Source organism: Camelus dromedarius, chromosome 9 (genome assembly GCF_036321535.1).
Source record: "Camelus dromedarius isolate mCamDro1 chromosome 9, mCamDro1.pat, whole genome shotgun sequence".
NCBI classification, from domain to species: domain Eukaryota; kingdom Metazoa; phylum Chordata; class Mammalia; order Artiodactyla; family Camelidae; genus Camelus; species Camelus dromedarius.
Genome location: NC_087444.1, coordinates 3,803,553 through 3,829,954, shown reverse-complemented (window position 1 = coordinate 3,829,954; position 26,402 = coordinate 3,803,553). Strand labels below are relative to the sequence as shown.

At 44.1% G+C, this 26,402-nt stretch overlaps 2 protein-coding genes across 2 annotated transcripts in view; both read right to left on the bottom strand.

Annotated features, from left to right (window-relative positions):
* Nucleotides 1-26,402, bottom strand: part of ABCD3 (ATP binding cassette subfamily D member 3) — a 137,260-nt gene that overhangs the window by 87,179 nt on the left and 23,679 nt on the right. The gene's annotated exons all lie outside the window — the stretch shown is intronic.
* On the bottom strand, nucleotides 12,481-13,440 carry LOC135322153 (argininosuccinate lyase-like). Its single transcript, XM_064489967.1, has one exon. It carries the CDS (start codon nucleotides 13,235-13,237, stop codon nucleotides 12,701-12,703), a length of 537 nt encoding a protein of 178 aa, XP_064346037.1. The 5' UTR covers nucleotides 13,238-13,440; the 3' UTR covers nucleotides 12,481-12,700.

Genomic DNA, 26,402 nt, shown 5'->3' with positions numbered 1-26,402 from the left:
CAAGGCACCAAATCCCAACTAGACTTGCAAATTGCATGGCCGTCTGAGACAAAGCTCACTAGGGTCTGAAGCAGATGACATCTGAGATGTCTGTACCAGGCCTGTGTACCTTTCTTTCAATGTCGTCTCTTACCCTTTTGCTCCCTCCATTCCATGGAAGGACAGTGCCCTCATCCTTATTGCCCGATCCCTTGTGAGAGAGGCAAACCTCTCTGATGGCTGGATCTGCCACTGGAAACCGCAGTCTGTCCGAGATAGCAATGGCCCTTTGGCTCACCCTGTAAGTAATTTTATTGGAGTTCCAGAGGCTGCTGCCTGTCCCAGTTGTTCCTTGGGCCCATTTTATAGTCAGTGTGCTAAGCCCACCTGAACCTGTTCTTTGCTTCAACGTGACCCAACCCTGGAGTGAGAAAACAAGACCTTTTTAGTATTTGTCTGAAAGATTCTGTGGAGTTGGTAATGCAGATTGGATTCTTTGTAAACTTGCTGACATATTTACATACCTAGGTAACCTCTCTGAGTGTAACAACATCATGTCTAAGGCTTTGTTTAGTAACACTAACATCTCTATGCTAGCGATTGAGCCCATAGATATTATCACTTATGTGGAGACCTTGCGTTCACCCCCTGGTTGTAACCTTCATATGTGGAAGTTTGGCGAATGGCTTGGGCAATCCATTGCCTTGATAGCTGGCGAATACAAGGACAGTGTGCCTTTGCTGTATTCACTGTCCTGTTCTCTCTGTAACGGAACAGAAGCCTGTCATTGGTCTGCCCCATTAAACACCTGTAACTGCCTTAAGTGAGAACATCCGGGAGATGTGCATAATTCTGGCTTTGCCTCCACGGGGAGAGCTTTCTTCCCATGGGCTGGCACGAGTGCTGGTGAACACGTGATCAGGAACCTCTCTCTGACATTAGGAGTGTTAGCTGACTCTGTAGCCAGCACAGTTCCAGTTCAGCAGTGGTCACTTCACTTATCGGCCAAGGTAGCCGCATAATCTCTGGTTACCTATGTGCTGAGAAAAGAGCAGTCTGTGCAAGAGCAAACACCTCTTGTTGCACTTGGATAAATGCCTCTGGGGTAATAGAGACCCGATTACACAAAAGTAAAGCGCAAGCACGTTGGTCACAGTAACTTCCGCCTGACCACCCACGTCTTTTGATTTACTTTAATGGCTACCTTCAGCTCTGCGTTCCTGGTTTAGAACCATCTTGCAATTATGTTGTTTTAAATTCTGCTTTGTATACTTGTTAATAAGTCCTGCACCTATTTCTTGTCAAACCTTTGTAAAAATGACATGCCTAAAAAGATGATGCTACCTCATCGCTTTGAGATAATTTCTAGTGCTTACAACCTTGACTAAATGTGGACTTTCAACCAGAAATGCCTGAGAGTTCTCCCTACTGCTTTCCTTGTTACTGAAGTGCAGCTTCCTGAGGCTTCTGATTTGTGTGCTTCCCTTTGATGTGGGACATGACAACCAGGGAAGGTCTTTCCTGGCACCAAGGGACAAACCACTATATGCAGAGATCTTGACTCTTAATCAATGATCCTTAGAGGAAAGATCTTGACCAAAAAGGGGAAATGTAGAAATAAAGAAACTTAAGGCAAAACTGGAGTAGGGACAGGCCTGGAGGCTGAGCGCTCATGCCCAGCCACGCGCTGTCAATTACTCCAAACAGGAAGAGACGCAAACCTCCATCTGCTGCCCACCTTACTGCCCGGCAGGAAGAAGAAGATGTCTCTCTGCCCAAGAACAGGCCAGCCAGTCAGAGACTGTAGCAGCCCAGCCAATGAGAAACTTCGAACTTGGTACTCCCAACTTCTTCCAACGGACTCTTTGATTGTTTAGCCCCTCTCAGCTCCCTTCTTTTCCGCAAGCTTCTCTTCCTTGTTCTCTGGACTTGCCTATGGTCTGCCATGGTTCACATATCCTGAATTGCAATTCCTCTTTCAGTTCCCAAATAATCTTGCTTTTGCTGGTAAGATAACTGGCTATTACACTCTTAAAGTTGACAGGGTACAGCAGAACAAACAGAGGACCAGGAACAAAGAGACCCAGGTTGTAATTTTTACCCTATAGCTAACTGGTTTGTGAGTTTGTTGAATTCATTTAACCTCCCTTGGCCTTGTTCACACAACTGAGAAGTAAAGATACTGATCAAGATGATCTTTTAATGCCCTCTGAGCAATAAAATTCCTTAGACCACGTGAGGTACAAGAGTTCTAAATCCCTGCACTACAGAATGTGAAATACGTTCTAAAATGTTCCCTTCATTCTGCCCCCTTGCCCAGTATGCTAATCCCAACACCTAATAGGTAGTTAACAAATGTTTTTTAATTAGAATTTACCTCACTGAATAGTCATAATAATCCTCCAGGGGAAATAGTATTTTTCTCTCTGTGCATTTAAGATGACCTTACAGAGGTTGGGTAAGTAAAGTGATAGATTAAAGTCTATCTGCTCCAAAGTCAAGGCACACTTTCTGAGACATGAGCAAATTACTTTCTATGTAGAGTGTCTGTTACAATTCTTAGCAATAGGATCAACTTCAATCTAAGAGCAAAACTAGAGCATTTTTGCAGTATTCTCAATTACGGAAAATATTTACTCAAATGACTGTTTTGTAAGACACAGTAATAGACATGGTGTTGTTTATTGATCAGTTAGTACTCTGGCCCTTCCCTTTGAGTGACACAGATTAGCCGGGAGACAAATTGTACACGTGTGCGCAATGAGGAACACATATAAAACACATTACAAAAACATGCAAGATTATAGGGCAAATGCTAATTGCTATCCTTAAACTCTCCATCCTCTGCATATGTCAGTGATCAGACCCCTTGAGTGATCTCCTATTAAACTGCTTTCACTAAAAGAGAAGACAATATTTACATTGTATTAAAAACCAGATTAAGCATTTCTGGTATTTCTGTTCCAGTCAGACTGGTGCCCTTACAAGCTCCTTCCTTTCCCATAAGCAAGATTGCACCCTTACTGTATCTTAATATTTAGGTCTTACCTTTGGTTCCTAGACCCATCTTTGTCCAAGACACTGCTTTGGCTTCCCTGCTTTTGTTCCAAATTCCATAATTTTAAGCTTGTTTCACCCTATTCCTCCTCCAAGCAAAGAATTTAATTACCTGTGAAAACCCTACCCCAGTGTCACATTTGGGAATTGATTCCCTCTTACCAGGGAAAGGCTTAAGAATGCATCACAGTACTGAATGCTTTTCTGTAGAGGGCATAAATGTTCCTAAAACAATAAGGCCAAATAGCTTTTCTTTCCCTGCTTACAGTACAACTAAATTATTGAAAAGAATGTTTTCAGGCAAATTCAGCAAATTCCTCAGTCCTCAGTACTTTCAATTAAAATACAAATAGTGTACACAAACTGTATACAAATTCTTCCTTAAGCTAGATTTTAAAGGAATTCAAGCAAATTGCCACACACATAGAATTCTAAACTCACTAAGTTTTATTCCGAGCTGCTCACCTGTTTATGTACATAGACATCCACAGCCACACTGCCTCCTCCACATGGTTGGGTGTCACTGCAGATTAGAGGGCCTATTCAAGGGACCTGCTTCTGGAAGGGCCGCTATGGAGACAAGGCGACTCTGACTATAATCTCAATGAAAAGCACTGGAGGTCCACATCTAAGAGCCTGCTTGTCTCTAGCCAAAATCTCAAATATGCAGTCAAACCCTCCTACTTACTCAGGGTCTTCACTTTGAGTCCCTGTGTTCTGACTCCAGACTGTATTACATCTGAATAAAATGTGATCAGCATCAACTTCACTCCAGGGTGTATTTTAGTCCTATCAGATTGGTGTCCTCTCTTCTGTGGAGTATTTAATAAGCTTGATTTTGTGTGTGTGTATATATATATATACATATATATATATATACACAAATATATATACATTTATAAATTATATATATTTAATAAATATATTTATAAAGTATATAATTATATTTATAATTTATATTTGTAAATTATATATATATATATATTTCTTTGCTCTGATGTTAGGATTTTATGTTCTTTTATTTATTTCCCACATGACATAAACCTTACCAGGGGTATAGGATGTCCAAGCCAATGTCCAATAGAACAGAACCAGCTTCTCACAGGCCTACAGTCAGTGGGACAGACTGATTTCTTCCATAGTGGCAACCGGCAGCAGCCCTCTCTTCATCAGCTCTTGACTTTCATAGAAGAGCACAACAGCCCCTTGTCCAGAGACGTTTGAAAAATCACTGGACACAGGTCCCTCTCAAGGTTATCCTTATCTTCCTCAAGGTGTGACCTGCCTTCCTTCATTGCTGTCAGTCTGATAACTGTGGTAAGATCTCAGCATAGTCTCAGAGTGGAAATACAGTTCTTGTTCTGGGAGGAAGCAGCCTACATGCCAAAAAAACTTCAAGATCTGCTTGGTATGACTATTTCAGGGCTCCAAGGAACACGTATGTATGGGGATCTTGAGGATATTAGATCAGGGATGGTGGTAGGAGGTGGGGATACAAAGCTGTGTAGGGTACAGCTTACTGACCCAGGAGTCCTCCTCCATGACCTGGAGCTCAATGTTCTGTGGCAAGGACACCAGAAGCCTGTTTAACATGCTGCTAAGATGGCTCTTTGAAGCTTGTACACGATAATAGCCTGCTGAAAACGAGGTGGTGATGCAGGAGCTGCCTTGGCATAGTATTGAAGAGGAATACCAAAGATTCAAGGAGACAAAAATATTAGAATGAATTTATTATGTGTGAGCTGAGACACTGGCACTTGGCAGTGTCCCCAGGAGGACCCAGAGGATGCTTTTTCACTAAAGCAATGAGGAATGCGTTGCTAAGGGGCACCAGTTAATTTAAGAAGCTCTGAGGTAACTATCCCATATAGGCTGGTGTCGACAGAAGAAGGTGTTGCCAGGAAATTGAGATTGCTAATATCAAAGACATGTAGGATTCTGGAATGACAGAGGCCAATGGACTTAACTGTTAGAATAAAGGGGACGTATGCCATGATGAGCAGCAAGGCTATCTGCAGTAGAACGCAGTATGCCTAGGCCCTCAGGAGTCAGCAGCTCATAAACGCGGCACCCCCTGGTGGACAGATAGATGGAGAGTCCGTCAGAGCGTTATTTGACTTGTAAGAAAGGAAAAAACAAGAGCTGGTGAACAGAAAAACTTCCATCAACTTTCATTTTAGAGGAAAAGAGTCCCTCACCCAGTTTCCAAACATATCATCTCACAGACCCAAAGCCACTCACACCCCTCAAAAAGAGGCGGGTCCCTTGAGGAAAGCCAATGCAATGCTACCACAAGTGTATATGATGAATGTTCCCACGATCCCGCCCAAGGGGATCTAAGACTGTTCAGCAGGACTGATATATACTGACAAAAAAAAGAATCAGCAGGCTTTCTAAGAACTATTAAGTACAGGGCTACGGCTCTGTGTGGACACTGACTTCAGGGAACTGAAGTACCTTCGTTATCCTCTGGTTGAAATGGGGCCATCGGGAGGCCAGGGTAGACGTGGGATTCTAGCTCAAGGGTGTCTCAGTGGGTTCAGTGGATCTATCGGATCTCCCCTGTGGTTATTTCTCTGGTTTCTGAGTGTGCAGTTGGGATCCACATAGTTAGTAGCTGGGAGAACCCTCACATTGGTTCCCCAGCCTGTGGAGAGCCGTTATGGCAAGAAACTTGAAACTGCCCCTTCCCCCAGCCAAGGTAATGTGCTGGCAGGGTTGTGCACCAGCTACCCAGAGAGGTCGCTAAATCAGTAATTCATCATGGAGTTTGGGGTGATTTTTTTTCCTTTCCCTGTTTTACTCCTCTAGACCCTCACTCTTGCAGCTTAGGATTACTTCCCACATAAACTACCTCCCTGCAAGGCTGCTTTTTGGGAGACTTGGGGTAAGATGTTTCCTCGGTGGCCTTGTCTGTGTTACTCCACTCATTTGGGGAACCATGCCTCTGTCTTCTGTAGCCACGTGATCTGAATGGGAGCTGCCACACTCTCAGGGAACTTTTCTGGTTGGTCAAGGGATGGATGTGGAACACAAAATGGGCCCACTGGAGTGCTTCTCCAAATTTTCTGTATCTGAAGATAATGGGAAAAAATAGCCTCAAGGCTGGGCACTACCAGCAGAACCTGGAGTCTGGCCAGACCTGCAGAAACTTGACATCTGCCAAAGCGGCCATGTCTGCCTCTGCCTCTTCTGGAAGAATGATTCGACTTCCCCTCCCTTTCCCAGATATCTTGAGTGTACCTCACCGAGGAAGGTAAATTGCATCCGGAAATCTAGCTCCTGAGCTTCCAGTCCCTTGATTGCAAGGGAAAGCATAGAAGAAGGTACAAATGAATGCTGATGGCTAATAAACAGTAACAAACGTGGGGGGTAATGTATACTTCAAGACTACATACAATGACTGGTTCAGAGTAGAAATTAAATACATGAAAGCAAAATCGGTTCAAAAACCAGGTAGCGTGGGCGCACTCTGGTGAAAGGCTGTCTGCTAAGGACCACCTCCCTTCAGCACTTCTATAGGGTGCGAGTCATCAGCCGTTTCTGCAAACATATGACAGAAAAGATGGACCCTTTCCTGTGCCATGATATTATTTCTGTCTGTATTATTTGATCTACGTAACAACCATGTGAGGGTGACTTTATTATCTCCATTTTACAGATGGAGAAACAGGCTTTGAAGAACTATGTATTTTGCTCAACTTTACGTGGTTGGGAAGTGACAGAAACAGGCCTTGAACCCGGTGATTTTTAGCTTTGAGGTTCATGGTTTTTTCCTCTGTACCATAATGGACTATAACAAAAGTACAAATGGCCTTTGGAGTATAAATGAATTAATTCCAGTTGGGGGAATCTGAGAACCGTTTTGGAGGAAGCAAGCTGTATGTCTGGCCATTTGAATAATTCAACAGGCGACAGTCTTCCCAGTGCTAATCACAGGTAATAGAAAAGAATAAAACCTAAGTTATCTTAGTAATTTAACATTTGCTTTGACAAGGGAAAAAACACACACAAATATGTATTAAATATGAAGAAGAAAATGAATATAACCTTTGTAAAAATTTTGGTGAAAATCTTTTTAGTCTTTTTTCCTGAACTTTTTTCTTCAGTAGCTATGGTTACATACGGTACAGTCTATTGGTATCTGTGTGTGTGTATTTCCTCACTGTTTATGAAAATTTCAAGACAAGCCCTGAGTGAGATAGTGAGATAAACATCTCCTGAAGTTTGGTTAGGGCCACATTTCTCAAGTTGTGGGTAATGATTGACGGAAATTCATAACTCAGACATAGAGGCTCTGAAATGTAAAGTTATTTGGAAGATTAGTTACCAATACTTTTCACGGGCAGGAAAACAGAATTTGTGCATGTTTGAGGCAGTGACTGATACATACAGAGTACCTTTGCATCATCGGGTGAATGATACTCAAAGGATTGTTGACAGACAGCAGCGGATGGGTGACAGTGGCTGCCCTTCAGATGGGGAGTTGCTTTGTGTAAGACCATGTTTACCATTCTCTGTCCTCTTTTTTCATAACTGCTCCACTTCAAGTATGGTCTCTTGGCACGTTTGCTCCCCTCCTTTCTTCTCAGCTCTCTCCCTCTCTCTGCTTTGTATTCTGGAGTCACATCAGGTGTTACGAAATTCAAGGTCTTATTCCAGCCCATGATTATATTTTACTTGGTCAAGATTTCTAGATTTCCTGGAACTCCAGTTCCAAGAGAAGCTTTGTTTGCCAACATTCACCTTGCAGTGTGACCACTTTCCCTTCCTCTGGGCTAAGAGAATGCCCAGCGCTCACTCAGCAATAAGCCCCTGAGATGTTTCAGGGAGGACAAGACTCAATCTGCCCAGATCTGCTACAGGAAAAACTCAGTTCTCCAGGCTTCATCTGTGTGGCTTCCATCCTGCATCCTGTTCTCGAGTGGCCTCAGAGTCATCCACAGAGGCCATGATTTTGTTTTATTAACCAAGTTCAGCCTCTGAGCAATGTGCCTAGTCTTTATGTGTTCACGGCCCTTTAAGGATGGGAGAGCCAATGGCAGCTCTGCTTCTGCCTCTCCGTCTGTTGTGGGTGTTGGAGAGAGGACCAGGCTTTTGGCTCTAACTTCGCTCAGCATTGCTTCCCCTCAGGGTTCTGAGCAACCATTCACTTCCAAAAGTAGTTGTCTACACTGAGTGGGAGCTACCTCAGGGTTGAGAAAGCCTCTTTTCTCTGTCTGCTGGGCTTTTAGAATCTTCCTGGCACACCTGAGCCCGCAGGGCCTGAGTTGGGCAGAGTAAGGCTCACGTTCCTCCTGAGCAGTTGCGGGCTTACGACATTGTCCTTTGTGGCGGAAATGCCCACAGCAGTGCGGGGATTGGCATTCTCTTTAATTGAAGGGTTAGTTTTAGAAGTTGACTCTCGGAGCGATGAAGTTAAGGGGGTAGCCTTGCTTAGGATAAGAGATACTTGTATTAAACTACTGCTGAGTGAATTCCCAGGCTGGGCCATGTTCTCAAACTCAACACGTGTTATTTCATTTTTATCAACACAGAAAATATGGGAAAGGCGGTATTATGTATCTCATCACAAGTGAGCAGAAGCTGAGGAGACTGAGTGATTTTCCCGCACAGAAACAAAGAGAAGTCGGAATAACTGAAATTATGGTTTTTGGTCAAGAATGTAGCTTAGCTGTGTTCCATTAAAAACTTTAGTACCTGGAACAATTTAAAAACAATTCAGATAAGCTATGTTACGGAATATAATTGAGCTTTAAAGAGGAAATTTGAAGGTTCAATGAGAGCATTTAACGTGGCATGTAAACTATGTGAGACAGTTCAGTGTTCAGAAGGATCCCTTTCATATATTACACGCAGGTAAGAGATTGTATTTGGGTCGTAACAACTTACAGAATTTATAACATGATGATTAGCAAATTCTAGAATTAAAACCAAACTGAGACTTCAATAGCCCTAAGGAATAAATCTGATAACTGGTGGGTGTCTAAGCACCCGGGTTCTGCTGCTGACTCAAATGTTACGACAACTGTTGCTGCTGAATAGACAAGGAATATATTTGTTTTATTAAAATATGTTTTACAATACTTTAACAATTTCTTTCAAAATCAATGAGAATTTAACTCTCAAAAAACCTTTTCAGAGTGACATTGGCATCATAGTGGCAAAACACATCCCTTGTTCTGTCCCCCACTCAAAAAGAAAAATTCAGCATTCTTACTCATAATCAGCGGCAAAACTGAAACTCAGATCTAGGTCTGACTGCCTCGAAATTCTGGCTCTTAGTCCCCGTGCTGACAGCCTCCCACAGAGAAAACACTGAGATTCACTCCATTAGCTTGAAAGTAGGATTCACGTTACTTTTAACACAGGTCTATTTTGAACCCGTGCAGATTAGTCAATGATTTACAGGGTCCAACTGTATGCAAGGTACACCAGCAGGTACAGTGAAGGACAAGTCAAAGTGTGACATGGTTCCTTGCCCTGAAGTTACAGAGATGGCATCAAACTAAGTGCTGGATAAAAATGCAAGAGTTAGAGAACAGAATTAGGCAACAATTCACGACGTACCACAGAAACATACAGAGAATTTCCTATGTATCAGACCTTGTTCCTCTAAAAACATTTTTTATTGTGGTATAATACACTTTTTAAAAACCTTTTTGTGGTATAACGTGCTTAACAAAACTCACCATTTTAAGTGCACAGTTCAATGGCATAAAATACATTCACATTTTTGTGCAACCATCACCACTTTTCATCTCCAAAACTTTTTCATCAACCCAAACTGAAACTCTGTATCCAATAAACAATAATTCACTTTTCTTTCCTTCCTCCACTTCCTGGAAACCCCTGTTCTACTTTCTGTCTCTATGTATTTTACTCTTTTAGAGACCTCATGCAGGTGGAACCATACAATATTTGTCCTTTTGTGTCTGACTTATTTCTCTTAATGTAATGGCTCAAGGCCAATCCATGTAGCATGCATTAGAATTGTGTTCCTTTTTAAAACTGAATACTAAATATTCCATTATATGTATCTATGACATTTTTGTCTGTCATTCATCTGCTGGTGAACATTTGGGTTGTTCGGAGCACTTTAATGAGAGTTCAACTTTGAGATTATTATCCCCATTTTCAGATGAAAAAACTGAAGCTGAGAGAGATTGAAGGACTTGCCCAGTACGTAGTGAATTTGAATCCAGAAGCCCGAGTAAAGGGCCTGAAGTCTTAACCACTATGCTCCGCTGCCCCTATGTTTTTAAGTGAAAGGTACAGCTAACTGCATTCTCGCATCTAAGGATGAGAAAATCCGCAAAGGCTGGATGAACTGGGAGAGGACCTCTGGGCGCCAGGTGTGGCTCTGGCTCTGGACCTTACGTTACAGGAAGTGAAAGATTTAAATAACCTCGGGCCGCAAGAGCCGAGGTTTGAAAGGGCAGGGACAGGATTTACTTTGAGAGGAAGGGTTATGTGAGGTCCTGCAGGATGAGCCGTTTTCCACAAGGGAGGTCGTGTGTCAAGCAAAACACCTGCTGAAAAAGTAAGACAAGCAATGACCCCAGCTTGCTTCCTCCCCGCAGCCTGCCCGGGGACACGGCCTCTCAGGCCTGCGCTTCCTTCAACTCAGCCGCTGGGTACAGAGGACTGAAGAGTTTTGAAAACTGAATATACTTTTTCTCCGAAATCTGTAGTACATTTAACTTTTTAAAACAAATGACATTTAAAATGCAACAGAAAGACTGGCTACTTGAAGAAATGTGTAGAGTGATTACAGGCCATCTCTTTTCTTTATGTTTTACAGAGTCATTTGTCAACACTGTCCAAAGACGAGCCGTCTTTTCACTGTTTTGCCTCCTTCTGTGGTGGGGCTGAGGGGCGGGGAGGTGAAGGCAGCAGGAGCCGTTGGCTGGCCCGGGGCCCCTGGTGTTTAAGTGGTGAGCCAGCTTGAGGCTTCATGACTGTGACCACCTTGAAAGCAAAACCTCCGGCTTCTTCATCTCTGTTTCCCTTGGAGCCCAGCACAAAACAGCCATCCAAAACTTTGAAAACAAAGGTCTCCCGGGTGGCGTGGAGCCAGAAAGCAGGGATGCTTGGAGGGAAGAGGAAGCAAGCCCCTGGGGTGGGCTTGGCCACTCTGGCAGTGTGACCACCAGCAAGTTACTTAAATGTTCTGGGCATCAGTATTCTTAGTTGAAAAATGAAAACCATAATGCTGGGTAGTGAAAAGAGAGATACTTGTTTGTTTCCCTTTTCTCTGTCAGCTTAGAGGTCTCCCCGCTCACTGTGAAACCAGCGCCCCCATCCAACACAGCTGGCACATTCAGCCACGCTCACAGCTTCTGGTTCCCAAAGGGAGAACGCTCGTGCAAGCACACAAAAAGGTTACTGATGAGAACGATGCTATTGCAGCTCAGCTAAGGCAGGCAAACTGCTACAGGTTGGAAATGGAGAGTTACTGTTTAATGGGCTCAGAGTTCCAGTTTCGGATAATAAAAAAGCTCTAAAGATGGTGTTAGGGCTCGTGGTGGTCCACCCCAAAGTATGCCACAAAGGCACGCTGATTATTCTGGACTGAAATGTTGCTTGAGAAGCAGCCAACACAAGAAGGAAGCTCTGATCCTCCCCCGTCACCCAGAAAAGCGGGAAATAAATCTCTCATGTGAAAGGTGCGCCCCCTGCATCTGGAGGTCGAATGACACCCTTTTTGCCAAAGACAGGGATTCAGAGCTAAGAAGCATGAATTGACAACAAACCTTGTTACTTTTTAAAATTTACTTACCTCAAGCCCAGGCTCTATTTAGGCTTTTCACTAATTAGTCACCCCAAACCTAAGTTTCTTTGTCCTGTCAATTCCTCACAAATTTATTGTTTACTTTTCTAGAAAGTAGAAAAGCTGCCTGTTTGGGCCACCTTCTAGGTCCCATTTCTACAAGATCTCCATGTGCATAAATTAAAATTTGTTTCTTTTTCTCCTGTTAATCTGTCTTGTGTCAATTTTATTATTAGGCCAACCATACGAACTCCAGTGATGTAGACGGGGAAACTTCCCTATCCCCAACAACAGGCAGATGGTTGCACAACAACGTGAATGTGCTTAACATCACTGACCTGCACACTTAAAAACGGCTGAGATGGTAAATTATACACTATGTCTATTTTAACATAATAAAAAAATTCTTTAAGATGCCCATAAAAACTGTACATTTTCTGAATCTTCTGAGATCATAATAAAGATTACAAATATAACATTTTGGGTTTCCTAAGCTTTCTCAAAGAGGGCTGTGTTATGGGCTAATCTTCAGCTTATGACATGACTCAGTACAAAAAGATGAAACGGAACCCCCTCTCCCTCTCCGGCTCCCCTCCCGTCTGATTGGGAAATAGTGAAGTAGGCTTTGAACAGCACAAGTGGGTGTTGAAAGGAAGCCCCGGAGCAGCTTGCGATGTAGTAACTGTCAGGGCAACGAGGGACGAGACAAGAGGAGTCAGAACAAGCCCTAGTTATCATCATAAAATGGAAACTGTGAGCCAGCAGGTGCTGTAAGGTAGAGAGTTCAGCTCTGCTCGGAGCAGCTCCCGGTCCACACCCAGAGGACTGCCTGCAATGGCCCCGCTCCCCAGAGGCAGGACGTTGATCTTCTTCTGCACCTCCAGCAGCCTCTCAGAGTCTCTGGCTCAGGATCCAGTGGCTCCAGCGGGTGGGCTGAGCCCTCTGCAGGTGTGTGTACCCCGGGAAGAGGACATCCCATTCCGCCTCCGCCCGATCCACCATGGTTCTGATGAGCTCCCAGAGGGGGGCAGAGAGCGTGGAGCAGTTCCGTCTCACCCACAGCCTGAGGTCTGTGACTACCTGGTCATTCTGGCTTCGTCCTGTGTGTAGCTTCCGTGAGGTTTCACCGATGAGCTCCTTCAGACACCGCTCGTTGGCTGTATGGATGTCCTCGTCGTTGGGGTTTAGTTTGAAGGTACCCTGGGCCCACTCCTCAGCTACCTTGTCCAGGCCCTGGAGTATCTGGTCCATCTCGGCCTTGGTGAGGAGCCCCGCCTTCTCCAGGCCCCGGCTGTAGGCCTTGCTGCCCTGCATGTCCACCTCCCATAGGTGCTGGTCATAGGCGATGGACGCATTGAACTTCTCCATGATGGGGTCCACTGCTCCCACAAACCGGCCACCCCACAGCTTCCCACTCTCCGATGCCATGTTGGGCGGTTCCTCGTCGTCCGGGAGTTTTGGTCCTCCGGGTCACCGCCTGGCAGCGCCGTGAGCCTCTCGCGAGCCACCCAGCTGGTCAAAAATAGGCTCGTTTCAAGACAGCTAGATCCCAAGAGGAGCAGACAAGTGGGGAGAGCTGAGTGAGGTGAGCAGAGGAGACTGGTGGGGCGGGTCCTGGAAAGTCAGCTGCTCCCACTGCCGTCTCCGTGCAGCCCCTCACCTCAGATCTCCTGTGTCCAGATACTTGGGCTATTCGTGGGCGTCCATGCATACATCCCTGCAGAAACAAACCCGCCATGCCAGGCGCCACTCAGACCTCTTGTATGTTACTCACTCCATCTGTGAGGGGTTCCTCAGTTTGAGAGGTATAGAAATGAAACGCGGCACAGGGAAATGCAATAAAAATGAATGGTAATCTATTGGGAACTTTACTAAGAATAGGATCATATAATTTGGAGGAAAAAATAGCTGAGGTTACACTAGTAGATAAAGGAAGACCCATAACAACTATCACTGCTACCAAACTAACAGCCACTCAGTGATGGGGCTGAAGAGGAGCGCTGGCAGCTGGTTGGCTCAGCCAGAAGTCGAGCCGGAGACACAGGCTTGTGTGCAGTTAGCTGATGGAGAACGTGACACCTGGGAGCATGGAATGAGGAATGAGAATAAAAAGGGAAGAAGAAAAACCAATAAGGAATGCATTCTCTCTCCGGGTTGGTTTCTCCTAAGGATGACCAGTTACTTTTGAGAATCTTTAGAGAATTATGAAATATGCCTCAGAACTGTTCACTCAGGAGAAGCCGACGGAAGCATTTATCCATAGGTTCCCGACCTCTTTTGGACAAAGATTGCCACTGATAGAGTTAAGTCCCCTTGGGGGAACAGGCACCTGAGGGTAGCCTCTGTGTCAGCATCAGAGAAGCCCCGACAAAGCTGGCTGAAGCGTGAGAGACTTTGGTCATGACAGCACGGCTGTTTACAAGAGGTGTCTGATACAGTGGCATTTGTTCCTCTTAGTCCAGTCAGGCCCCTCTGATCACAGTGAGCCCAGAGAGATGAGTTTTTCCTAAGGGAAGTTAGGAAGAGAGACCTCACTAAGATAGTACCTTCAACTTCGGCTATCCAGAACTTTCTTCTTCAATTCAAATGCAATACAAATAGTCTGTCTAAAGGTTTAAACTCATTTCCTAAAGGATATTATAATAAATGAGAAAGCAAAAAAGTCACAAGGATGGTGCACTTCACATACACATTTATATTAAAAGCATTTATTGTGTCACTATCCATACATAGGGAGTGAAAGTTGCTACGTTCAAATGTCTCTTTGGCATGCAGAGTACTTTGAGCTGAAGACAGTCAGGAAATAGAAGACTCGTGAAGTCTTTCTTTTTGGTTCTCCCTTACCTGCCCGAAGAATTTAAATAAAGGGCCTCTTGGGAATAGAGCTGCCACCAGAGATATCTACAGAGAATATGGGCTAAGTGTGGTGGGGAAAATGAGGCAGGATGTAAAGATCAGAGGCCACTCTGTGTCGCACAGTCTCTGCATGGCCCAGCAAATGTTTATTTACCACACATTTACTTTTCCATCTTCATATGAACTGCCTTCTTCCCCTGTGAATTCCCAAACCCCTACCCTCAACATTCTCTTTTGTTTTTAGCTGCTGGTGATACTTAGGGTGAGAGTTCTGGCCATTTTGACAAGTTACCCAGTTGTCCTGGGTATCTCCCAGGTACACACGTTATCCAACTTCTGTGTGATGTTCTCCTGTTAATCTGTCTCATGCCAATTTAATTCTTAGACCAACCAGAAGAACCTACAAGGGTAGAGGAAAATCTCTTCCTCCCCATCACGTGAAAAGGAAGGAAATCCACCCTTCAAAAAGATGTTCACATTTGTATGACGAGACCTTTTTCAGTGTAAGTGACAATACCCTTGTGGGGAAATAGGAGGGGTAGCCTGGGGAATGTTACATGTAACGCATGACAAGGGTAGGTCTTACCCTGGTTTTCGCTTGTCTGAATTCTAAGAGTTAATCAGCCCACATTTAGAAATTCATTTTTAAGAGCCTTTACTAAGAAACTTGGGGCTGATTCCATTTCAAGATAATATAATATAAATGACATTGTCGAACTTGGAGACTTTTATCTTAAGAGACTTATTTCAGAGCTTTCAATCAGACAGTAGCAACAATGAGCAGTGTCTGAGGAGAAATGATTTGTCCAGTGGAGTGAACACTTGCCTTTGCCCTTTGTGCTCTCAGTCCTTCCCGGGTGCCTGGCACAGTCCTATCAGCTTGTCACCCCATAGGACAAAGTCTACATCCTTATTTTACCCAAGTCTCTCTTCACATCTGTGCATTTAAAGAAACACATGCACAAATGTCATGCTACACATGCTACAAAATATATGAAGCAAAGCTGACAGACCTACAGAAAGAAACAAGTTCACAGTTACAGCTGGAAACTTCAACACCCCTCTCTCAAAATGAATAGAACAACTAGACGGAAAACTAGGAAGGATACAGAAAAACTCAACAAGACCATCAACCGACAAGCTCTAACAGACAGTTACAGAACACTCCACTCAACAATAGTAGAATACATGTTCTTTTCAAATATTCATGGAACATATACCAAGATAGACTATATCCTGGGCTGTAAAACAGACCCAAACAAATTTAAAAGAATTGAAATCATACAAAGTATGTTCTTCAAAAACAATGGAGTCAAACTAGAAATCACTAACAGAAAGGTAACAGGAAAATCTCTAACATTTGAAAAGTAAACAACACACATCTGGGTAACTCATAGGTAAAAGAGTAAGTCTTAAAAGAAGTAAATAGAAAAATACATTGATTGAATTGATTGACAATAAAAATACAACACATCAAAATTTGAGTACATGGCTCAAACAGTGCAGAGAGGGAAATGATTAGCACCAAACGCATACATAAGAAAAAAAGAAGTCTCAAATCAATCATCTTAATGTCCACCTCAAGAACCTAGAAAAAGAAGAGCAAAATAAACACAGAACAAGCAGAAGAAAAGAAATCATAAAGGTAAAAGCGGAAATTGATTAATTGAAAACAAAAAAGCAATACAGAAGTCAATAAAACAAAGAGCTGGTTCTTTTAAAAGAGCAATAAAATTGACAAACCTCTAGCAAGTCTGACAAAGAAAAAAAGAAAAGACACAAATTACCAATATCAAGAATGAGACAGAAGATAGCATTACAGACCCTAGAGACATCAAAGGGATATCATGAACATCTCTACACACATCAATTTGACAACTTAGATGGAAAGGGCCAATTTCTCAAAAAGCACAAACTACCACAAATTAGTCAATATGAAATAGATCATTTGAATAGCCCCATAACTATTAATTAAATTGGATTTGTAATCTTAAAAAACCCCAAAATGAAGTCTCTAGGTCCACAGAGTTTCACTGAAGCATCCTACCAAACATTTAAAGAAGAATTTAATACCAATTCTACACAATCATTTCCAGAAAAATAGAAGAGGTAGGAACATTTTCCAGTTTTTTTTTGAAAGCTAGTATGTCCTGATATAAAAACCAGACAGAGAGTATAAAAAGGAAAACTAAAGACTAATATTCCTTAAGAATATAGATACAAAAACCTCAACAAAACACTAGCAAACTGAATTCAGCTAAGAATTATACAGCATGACCAAGTGGAGTTTATTTCAGGGATGCAAGGCTGATTCAACGTTCAAAAATCAATTAGTATTATCCATCGTATCAATAGGCTAAAGGAAAAAATTACATGATCATGCCAATAGATGTCGAAAAAGCATTTGACAGAATCCATGGGAATTCATGAGAAAAACTTTTACAAACTTGGAACAGAGGGGAACTTCCTCAACTTAACTGTTAAAAAATCTATAAAACAAAAACAAAAACAAAAACCTACACCTAGAAACTAGAAGCTTTCCTGTTAAGATCAGGAATATGGTAAGAATCCCCTTTCTCCACGCCTTCTCCACATCATACCAGAAGGCAGTGACTTCCTCTGAGTCTGGGTACTTGGCCCCTGGACCTCTAAAGGAAGCCAGTTTAAAGGGATTAACCTTTATCTCTTCTGTCCAAGAAAATGGGGCATAATCAGACCCACGGTCACTGTGGCAAAGGTTTAGACAGAAAAGCTGGCCAAAGTTAAGATCAGTGTTTTTCAAACTATGAGTGTTGAACCATTAAGGGATTACAACCAGTGTTTTTTATAAAACGACATCAGAAATAGAGAAAGAATGTATCAGTACGAATCATATATAGTAAGGGCAACTTCTGTGAAACTTTTGTCTCAAATTGATCTATTTATGTGTGTTTAAGGGTGCACTTGTAGGTGCCGGTGCATGTATTGGGATGAGTAAATGTATTTCTCACTGTGAGTTGAGGCAACCATTTTAGATGGATCCAGATGAAGGCAAGAGGTTCAGGGCTCAGATATGACCCAGCTCTTCTGGGACTAGCTGGGGACCCAGAGAGTGGATGTCCACGTAAACTGAAAATGTTGTGCCTTATCTGTTTGTCTTCCTACCGCTGTCGGCCAGCTTTCTTTTCAAATTGTAACAGTGAAGTGTAAATACTGGCATTACGGGCAAATTTCACTTGGCTATAAAAACAGATGCTCGGTACATATTTGTTGGAAGAATAAGTAAGTGACTCTCTTCTGTGTGCTTTCAATTCTAAACTCCATGAGAACAGAGACCATGTCTAGTTTTGTTTGGTATTGCATTCCCAGTGCATAAAGGCAGTAGGATCTCTAAAAATTTATTGTTTCAATGAAGAAGCGTTTTTTAAATTCTCTACATCAAACATATGCTGCTTTTTAAAAACTGAAATATAGTTGACATACAATATTATATTGGTTTCAGCTGTATTACATATTGATTTGATATTTGCACACATTATGAAATGAACACTGCAATAAGTAACTGCTTGTCCCTATACAAAGTTCTTACAATATTATTGACCATATTCTTTATGCTGTGAATTACATTCTTCGTGGCTTGTTTATTTTGTAACTGGAGGTTTGTACCTCTTAATTCCCTTCACCTATTTCACCCCGATGGCCCTCCCCTCTGGCAACCCCCTGTCTGTGCTCTGTATCCATGAGTCTGTTTACATTTTGTTTAGTTTTTTTTTTTTTTAGATTCCACATGTAAATGAGTTCATATGGTGTTTGTCCTTCTCTGTCTGACTTACTTCACTTAGTATAATACATTCTAGATCCATCTATGTTGCCACAAATGGCTGAGTAATATTCCACTGTATTTATACCACATCTTCTTTACCCATTCATTCATCAGTGGACACTTAGGTTGCTTCCATATCTTGGCTATTGTAAATAATGCTGCCTTGAACATTGAGGTGTATATATCTTCTTGAATTCGTGTTTTCTTTGGGTAAATACTCAAGAGTGAAATTGCTGGGTCATATAGTAATTCTATTTTAAATTTCTTGAGGAGCTTGCATACTGTTTTCCACAGTGTCTGCTGCGTAACTTACAACGCCACTGACAGTGCATAAGGGTTCTCTTTTCTCCATATCCTCACCAACACTTGTTATTGGTTGTCTTTTTGAAGATAATCATTCTGACAGGTGTGTGGGGGCATCTCACTGTGGTTTTAATTTGCATTTCCCTGGTAATTAGTGATGTTGGCATCTTTCCACGTGTCTGTTGGCTGGCTGTACATCTTCTTCAGAAAAATATCTATTCAGGTCCTGTGCTCATATTTTAATCAGGTTGTTTACTTGTTTTTGATGTTGAGTTGAATGAAATTCTTTATTTTGGAAATTAACCCTTTATTGGATATATTGTTTTCAAATATCTTCTCTCATTCAGTAGGCTAGCTTTTCATTCTGTTGCTAGTTTCCTTTGCTGTGCAAAAGCTTTCCAAAAGATAAACACATCAGCCTCATCATCTCCTTGGCATTGAAATCCTCTGTTAGGAAACCAGGGGGACTCTCAGATAGCAAAGCACTCTAACAGAATGCATAAGACTTTCATAATTGTAATTCCTCCATCTTTTTTCTCTCTCTCTTTTCTTTTTGTCTATAAAAAAGAATGCTTGAATTTTTAAAATGTAAAATAAATAGATATTTCTTCCATCGTACATGTAAAGAAAAACCCCAGCCCTCTTTGAAGAGGCATCTTCTTTAGCTGTCCACATAAAAATAAAGCCTCTCAAGGCTCTGACTTTTATCTTCAAAGCCCAGTGTCAATTAGAAAAGAGACTTCATAGTTTTTTGAGCTCTAGATTCAGATCAGTTTGAACCATCTGCTTCATGTAGGATCTTCTCAAAAGGTAGCTTCAGATATTTATAATACAAAAGATTTTAGGGCAAAAAACCAAGTCTTCCGTGTTTAGATCTAAGGAGACCCTATAACATTTTAGAATTTCTCAAATGTGAAGTCTTGCTGTCTCCACTTCATTCATGAGAACACACCTTCTGATTCAGAAAAATCTCAGAATGAGTGACTCAACATTTCTATTGTAGACTCTTACAAGGTGACTTCAAACACATTAGCACTGAAGGAGCACTGCCCCAGGATTAAGCAATTGACCCTTGACTTAGTCACAGGGAGCCACCCACTGATAACCTTTGCCTTTCCCCTTTCCCCCAGTTTCTGCGATGATTTTAAAAAATACCTCTGGAAATTTATCTGACAGATTTTTGTGAGCAGTGGTGGGGAGCAGTGAGGTTGGCAGGGAAGATAGCTGAACAAGTGCCCCCACCCAAAGTCCAGCTTTTTCCCTAATTGTGGGCTGTGGAGAATGCGATCGGCAGCCAGGAACTTCCAATGAGAAGAAGGGAAGGGACTCCCAGGGCAAAGGGCAGGGGAAGCAAAGGTAAATCTATTGATCCTCCCTGTTAATCATGTCCCTCCTGCTCCGTGTCATATAATGTGCTGTTTGTCAGATGAGTAAAATTATAGAACAATATATAAGGCTTTGCTAGAGACAAGGGTTTCTTATGCCTATATAAGCTTTGGTTAAAAAAACCATATTTTTTGACAAAAACAACAATAAAATATATTTTCGAGAGACACTTAAGGAGCTGCTTATCTGTTTCCTCAAGGGCAACAGTACAAGTATGAAGGCCCCCAGTTGCTGCCAACCAGACTGTAAGAGCAAAGGGTCTCTCCTGACAGGCGGTATTTGGTCCACACAAGGGATGCCCTTTGCACAGGCTGGTCATAACAAGATTCTTAAAACAAACAGAATATGAAATTGTTACGGAAATGACAGGCCAGTCAAGAAACAAGCACCACTCGGAGGGTTGGAGTACTCAGATGTATTACGCCGGTGGGCTCGGAGGGGCTTCTGCTCCGAAGCTCTGAGCACCTCCACGATGTGCGCATGAGGTTTTATAGGGTAAAGTACAAGCTTGGGGTATTCGGCCAATAGGCATGGAACAGCTTTAGCAGCATTATCATCACAAAAGTGGAGGTGGGGAGGCAGCAAACCAACATTCCAAAGCCAGAGATGTATCTTTGAAAACCCAGCTGGCTAGCAAAAAACATGAACAGCAAACCAACACTAATTAACCTAGATTTACAAGTTAGTCTAGCAGAACTCGATCAGTATTCCAATACTTAGATTTGTGAGTTATCTTGTTAGCCCAGCCCAGCCTCTCCTTCACATTCTTAGACTTGTGGGTTATCTTGTTAGACCAGCCCAGTTTTTCCTTCACAAAATAAGAGCTCACGAGTTCACTTCTGGCTGCCTTCATAGATGCTCAAATAGGAAACGAAGTTGGATATTAATGTCTGACCCCCTCTCCCAGGCCAGCAGTGGGTCACGTGGTGGGCAGGGGAGGTGAAACTGGCCTGCGGCCATAGGCTTGGGGCCACAGGGGTTCAAAGACTAAGTGTCAGTGGAGGGAGCCGTGAGAAGCAAAGTGTAGATAGTGTCAGTCGGATCAGGCTGCAAGTAACCGTGCAGTGAGAAGTGGTCGAGCAGAGGTAATGTCTGTGGATTCTAAGATCTGAGTTTAAATCCTAGCTTTGTCACTTAACTAGCTGCGTGACCTGGGCAAAGTACTTACACTCGCTCTAGCTTAGTTTCCTTATCTTCAAAGAGAGGGAAATAATAAACCCATAGTTTTGTTATAGGCCTTAACTGCAAGGGTTTATTTAAGGTACTTAAAAGAGTCCCCCAAACTGAGCTTAGTATACGGTAACAAGTAACAGAATCCCCTACAGAAACAGATTTAAACATTTAGAAAATGTATTAACTAACATAACAGTCTGCCTCTGGGCTTCCCAGCAGACTGTCTGGGCGGCACGCTATTATCGTCATCTCTGTTCCGCCATCCTCAGCAGTGACGGCATTTCAGGCTGGTAGCAAATGGACACAGGCTCTCCACACAGCACACCTGTGGCCTTCCTGTGAGGGAGAGAGGTGACGTTCTAGGGAAGTTCTTCCTCATCCTTCCTCTGACGTCTCAGTGCCTGAATTGATCTACTGGAGCAGAGAGTGAATGGGTCGCTCACAGACCAATCAGCCCCACTTCTGAAGCTGGGGCTGGAAGTAAGTGAACATCTAAATGGTGTTTGAATCCCATCAGGAAATCACCCTGCAGGGGTGGGAGTTGGTGGTGGAGAGTGGATACTGGACAGCCAACCAGCATCAACCCCTACAACCACGGTGGACCAAGAGCAAAACCGGCTGCAGGGGTGAGATGGGGCGGGGCACGGCACTGCCAGCCGCCGGGCCTGGAGGATCAGCCGGAGCCACTTCGCCTTCTGAGAGAGGGCTGTTTAAAGAGCGTGGGCAAGCCTACAAACAGAGGGGAAGCTGCAGAGGACACCAAGCGTCACCCTAATTCCTCGTTAGCTCTTCTTTCCTTTGCGAAGAGGAACAGGATTTTCTAAGTCCACTTGATGGCGGGCTTTGACCCACTAGGAGCGTTACAAACAAGGTGAATTAACATCAAGAACTTAAAGAGTCTCACATTTTACCCTACTTGCACCTAAGGGATTAACCTGCCACAATTTCATGGATGTTGGCAGAGGACTTGGGACTCCTGGGTCAAACACAAAGGACTTTGTCACTCAATGCAATAGCAATTGCCAGAGTGTGAGCATTCGTGCTGGTTCCCCAAACCCCAATTTCCATAGAATGATGCAAGAAGGGCCAGCTGATATCTGTACACGTAATGGGTTTTATCACAGGAGAGGAATGCTGAGCTTAGAGAACCCAAATATTACAATGGAAGGTAAAACTGCCTGTTCTTTGCTGCAAAAGTAAACATTATCTTTCTTATACTAGACAATGAGCATGGCTGTCCACACCATCTTGGACTCTGGAAAAAACCCTTGTGAGTCTGTGACTCCACTGACCACTCTGATCAGTCTGAGGAGCAGAGGCTAAGACCAAATCTGTCCAATTTTTCTCACACAGCGGCATTCAGTTAAGAGATTATCAGTAGGATTCTAGTTAGCAGAATGAGGCCAACCTGTAGTACTGATCTCACTCTTGCCTCCCGGGATTTCAAACCCAGGCAGCTGGACAATTCCATATGTCATCTGGTTCTACCTTAAAAAGTCGGGAGATTTTGCCCCTTAAGTTTCTCTTTTGATCTTTCTACTTGGCCTGAGACATTAATCCAGGTGCAGCAGGATATACTGATGATTGCACAGGCTCGGTCTTTGGCCTCAAAGAGGAAGTCTAGTGCAATGCTCCCATCTGTAACAACCCTGACCAGTGAGTTGAGGCCAACCTGAATGCCTTCCTTGGATGAGGCAGTACCACTGAGCACTTCACCTAACGTCAGGGACTGGTTTTGAACACCCTTCTCTAATTGGATGACCCCTGACGTAAGGATAACTCCACATAGAGTGTGCATAAGTGACAAGTCAGTTAACTCTCTGGGACTCTCCCCTGAGTAACCGAAGGTAGCCTCTTTTTGGAGAGACCTCTGCATTCTGGGGGCTCCATGATCTACTGGTGGTGCTTTCTTAAACACCAGAACTTTCTTATGGTCACTGCTACATTGCAAGTCACTGTGTTTTCAGAAAGCAGCAGGGATAATGCCTGGATTCCACAAAAAAACTACCATCCTAACATCACGCCCATGGAAGGAAAGTGTTGTTTATCGCTGTTGGGAGTCCCTACATAAGACCTGTGTCACTTAGAGGGAGATGCTGACAGTGCCCCCAACATAAGCTCTTAGCCAATTGGTAAACCTTAACCTTTCCAGTTCAGTTTAAATAACTGAGTCATTGTTCTTAGAAGAAACACCTGAGGGCAGTCAGTCTAACCTACCCTGCTTGTCCATACCACCCGCAGGTGGCATTTGTCCATCAGAGGAAATGACTTAGTTATGGAAATGGGGGTAGGAAAGTAGCTGGAGGTGCTAAGAGATGGTTTTTGGTGAAAGGTACAGGAGTGTGTGCCTAAGAGAGTGGCCATGTAGAGCCCATTTCTGATGCCATGAAGCCTGAGGGGACACAGTTTGAAAGCATGACATAAGGAAAGAAATGAATCCATTCAATCATGGGAAAAGGAAGAGGGGCCAGCAGTATACGCAGGTTAGGCCGCCTCGCAGGGGACTGGGCTCTCTGGTCCACCCCAGACTCCTGCGCGGGGCTAAGAGTATTGAACTCCCTCCCTGTGCAGCTCTGGGGAGCTTGCAAAGGCAGCAGATCCCTCCCTAGTGCATGCTGCTGGAGCCCCACGGCCCCTTCAACATGCTAAGGGAAGTTGCTGGTGGAGGTAAGGGATGAATTCTGGGGCAAGACTGACCCTTATGGACAGGTAGCAGGGTTTCTCTGAGAAGTGAGGAGAGGATACATAGAAAAGAGATTGGAGGAAGATGAGAAGAAAGATGTAAAGCTAGGGAGTGATGTTAGAGACCAGGGCACACCCATGAGGAACGCACTACAAACAATTTAACTTCCTGCGTGCACTTCTGGAATAGTCACATTTAACCCTCAGTTTTAGTCCCCTTCCCCTCATCCTGTGTTATAACTCTCTTTACCTCAATAGCAACCCACTCGCTCCTTCCCTCCTGCCCCCAGAGCAAAGTCAGACCATCCGTACAGGCTTATGTGATGGTCTTTTAGAAAATAAAGGGAGCGTGTAATAAATTAAGTGTGCCCTGCCCCAGATCACACCTCTCCTGGCACAAACGGAGGGACCCTCTGAGGCAGAGGGTCGATGCCGAGGAATTCCAGGCGGAGCGGCTGTGAGGTTGCCTGTTGCCCCCAGCAGGGCCGGGGGCAGAGGGAAGCAGGTGACCTTGGAGAACCGCTCCTGATCAACGACTCAGGTGGAGCACAAGACAAAGCCTCTCCAAATACTCCCAGAAGAAAGTACCCTTTTAAGGAGGGGAAGACGGTATTCTGGCCACAAGTAGATCAGGTTCTTAGACATTTTACTCCAGCCTAAGGTAAGGAAGCAAGTTGCAGTGGATTTGTCAAGGTCACCGCCGTATTTCTAGGGTGGAGCGTGGGGTGAGGATATAAACAAATTTACACAAAAACTATATTAAACAAGACTAAAAAGCAACAAGTTGAGATAGAAGTTCCAGGCCAAGTGATAAGCAAAGGGTTATGACCTCAATATAGAGACAGTGCCTACAATTCAGTGAGAAAAGGCAACATAATAGAGAATTGAAAATGACAGTGCGTTCAAAACAGCATGAAGCAAGGAGGGTTCGTTTCCAAGGGACCCTCTGTCTAGTTGTGAGTGGACAGAACCATGTGTGCAGTCACCTGGGGCCACCCACAGCCAACCAGACACCCCTTTCATGTGTGAAAAGTCAGAGGAGGGAAAGGTGACAGGAGCCCAGAGTGAGAGAAGTTCAAGTCAGAAGAGCAACAAACTTTGCTCGGAAAACACCACCAGCCAGAGGCAGCCTCCCAGGAGGCGCCAAGGGAGTAAACGCCGAGTTTATGCCCGTCCTGTCCCGGGCTCTCCACTGGCAGAAACCCCCAGGGAGCCAGAGGGCACTGGGGCCCAGGGGATGAAGCCCGCGCAGGTCGCTCTTCCAGGGTGAGGGCAGGGTGGCGAAGGAGAGCGGCAAACAGAAGGCTTCTAGCGCAGAGAGAGGGCACATGGGCGTGCAGCCCACAGAGGAGGAGACAGCAGGGCCCGCTGGCCCCGCGACAAGGCTCAGTCCCGCCACCGGCCAGAGTCCGGGTTCTGACCTCAGTCCTCCTGAGGCCTCCCGGGGCGGCTTTACCACGGGGCCGCTCGCGCCTTGTTTCCCCCACTGGGCCCCAGATGGAGTAGCAACCGCACCCGCACCAGAGCTGCCGTGGGGGTTAAACGGGAAAGGGCGCGTGAGGTCCTGGGCCGGGGCAGCGGGGGCGAGCGGTCAGTGCACGGCGCCTGGTTTTCCCTTCAAATTGGTAGATGACAAAGATCAGAACCCTGGTGGGGCTAAAGTCACTCTCAGACATATCTTATTGGGAGTATGAATTGGCATCTAACATTTCGAGGGGATAACTTGACAGTATTGTAATTCAAAATGGGAGTAAACAATTCCATGTCTCATAATTTATCCCACACAATTCCTTTCAGGAACTCACAAAGGTGTTCAACGCTGTATCGCAATTGGGAAAAGTTGGAAAGAACCTACATTTACGTAATAGAATTTTATATACCCACCTGTGTTAGTTATCTATTGCTGTGGAACAAATGATCACCTGGAACTTTGGACACTTCACAGCTTAAAAATAACAAAACTTGATTTTCTGACAGCCTGTGTGGGTCAGGAATCCCTGCATGGCTCAGCCAGGAACCCTTGGCTCGTGGTCCCTCGGGAGGTGCTGCTCTACTGTCATCAAGGCTGTGATCTCATCTGAAGGCTCAGTAAAGAGGAGGGGGAGGGGAAGATGTAGATAAAGATGTGCATCTTTTACTCCTGCACTGGGCTCCCCGTCTGGACTGCACTGGCAAGGGTATCCTCGCTTCCCATTGGAGTGTAAGACTCACAGCAAGGGCTGGGCTCTAGGCTGCAAGGAGCCAGAGGAGGCCTCCTGCCCTGCCTCGATCCTCACCCCCGCAGGCCAGCCCACCCTGGCTAAGAGCTCTTCCTCTCGAGAGGAAACACATGGTCTGGCACTGAGGTCAAAGCTAACCGCAAGAGTTTGCCTTTCCTTGATTTGTCTTCTG

Excerpts from the sequence above, each read along its gene's own strand:
- LOC135322153 (XM_064489967.1), bottom strand. The coding sequence starts at position 13,237 with ATGGCATCGGAGAGTGGGAAGCTGTGGGGTGGCCGGTTTGTGGGAGCA.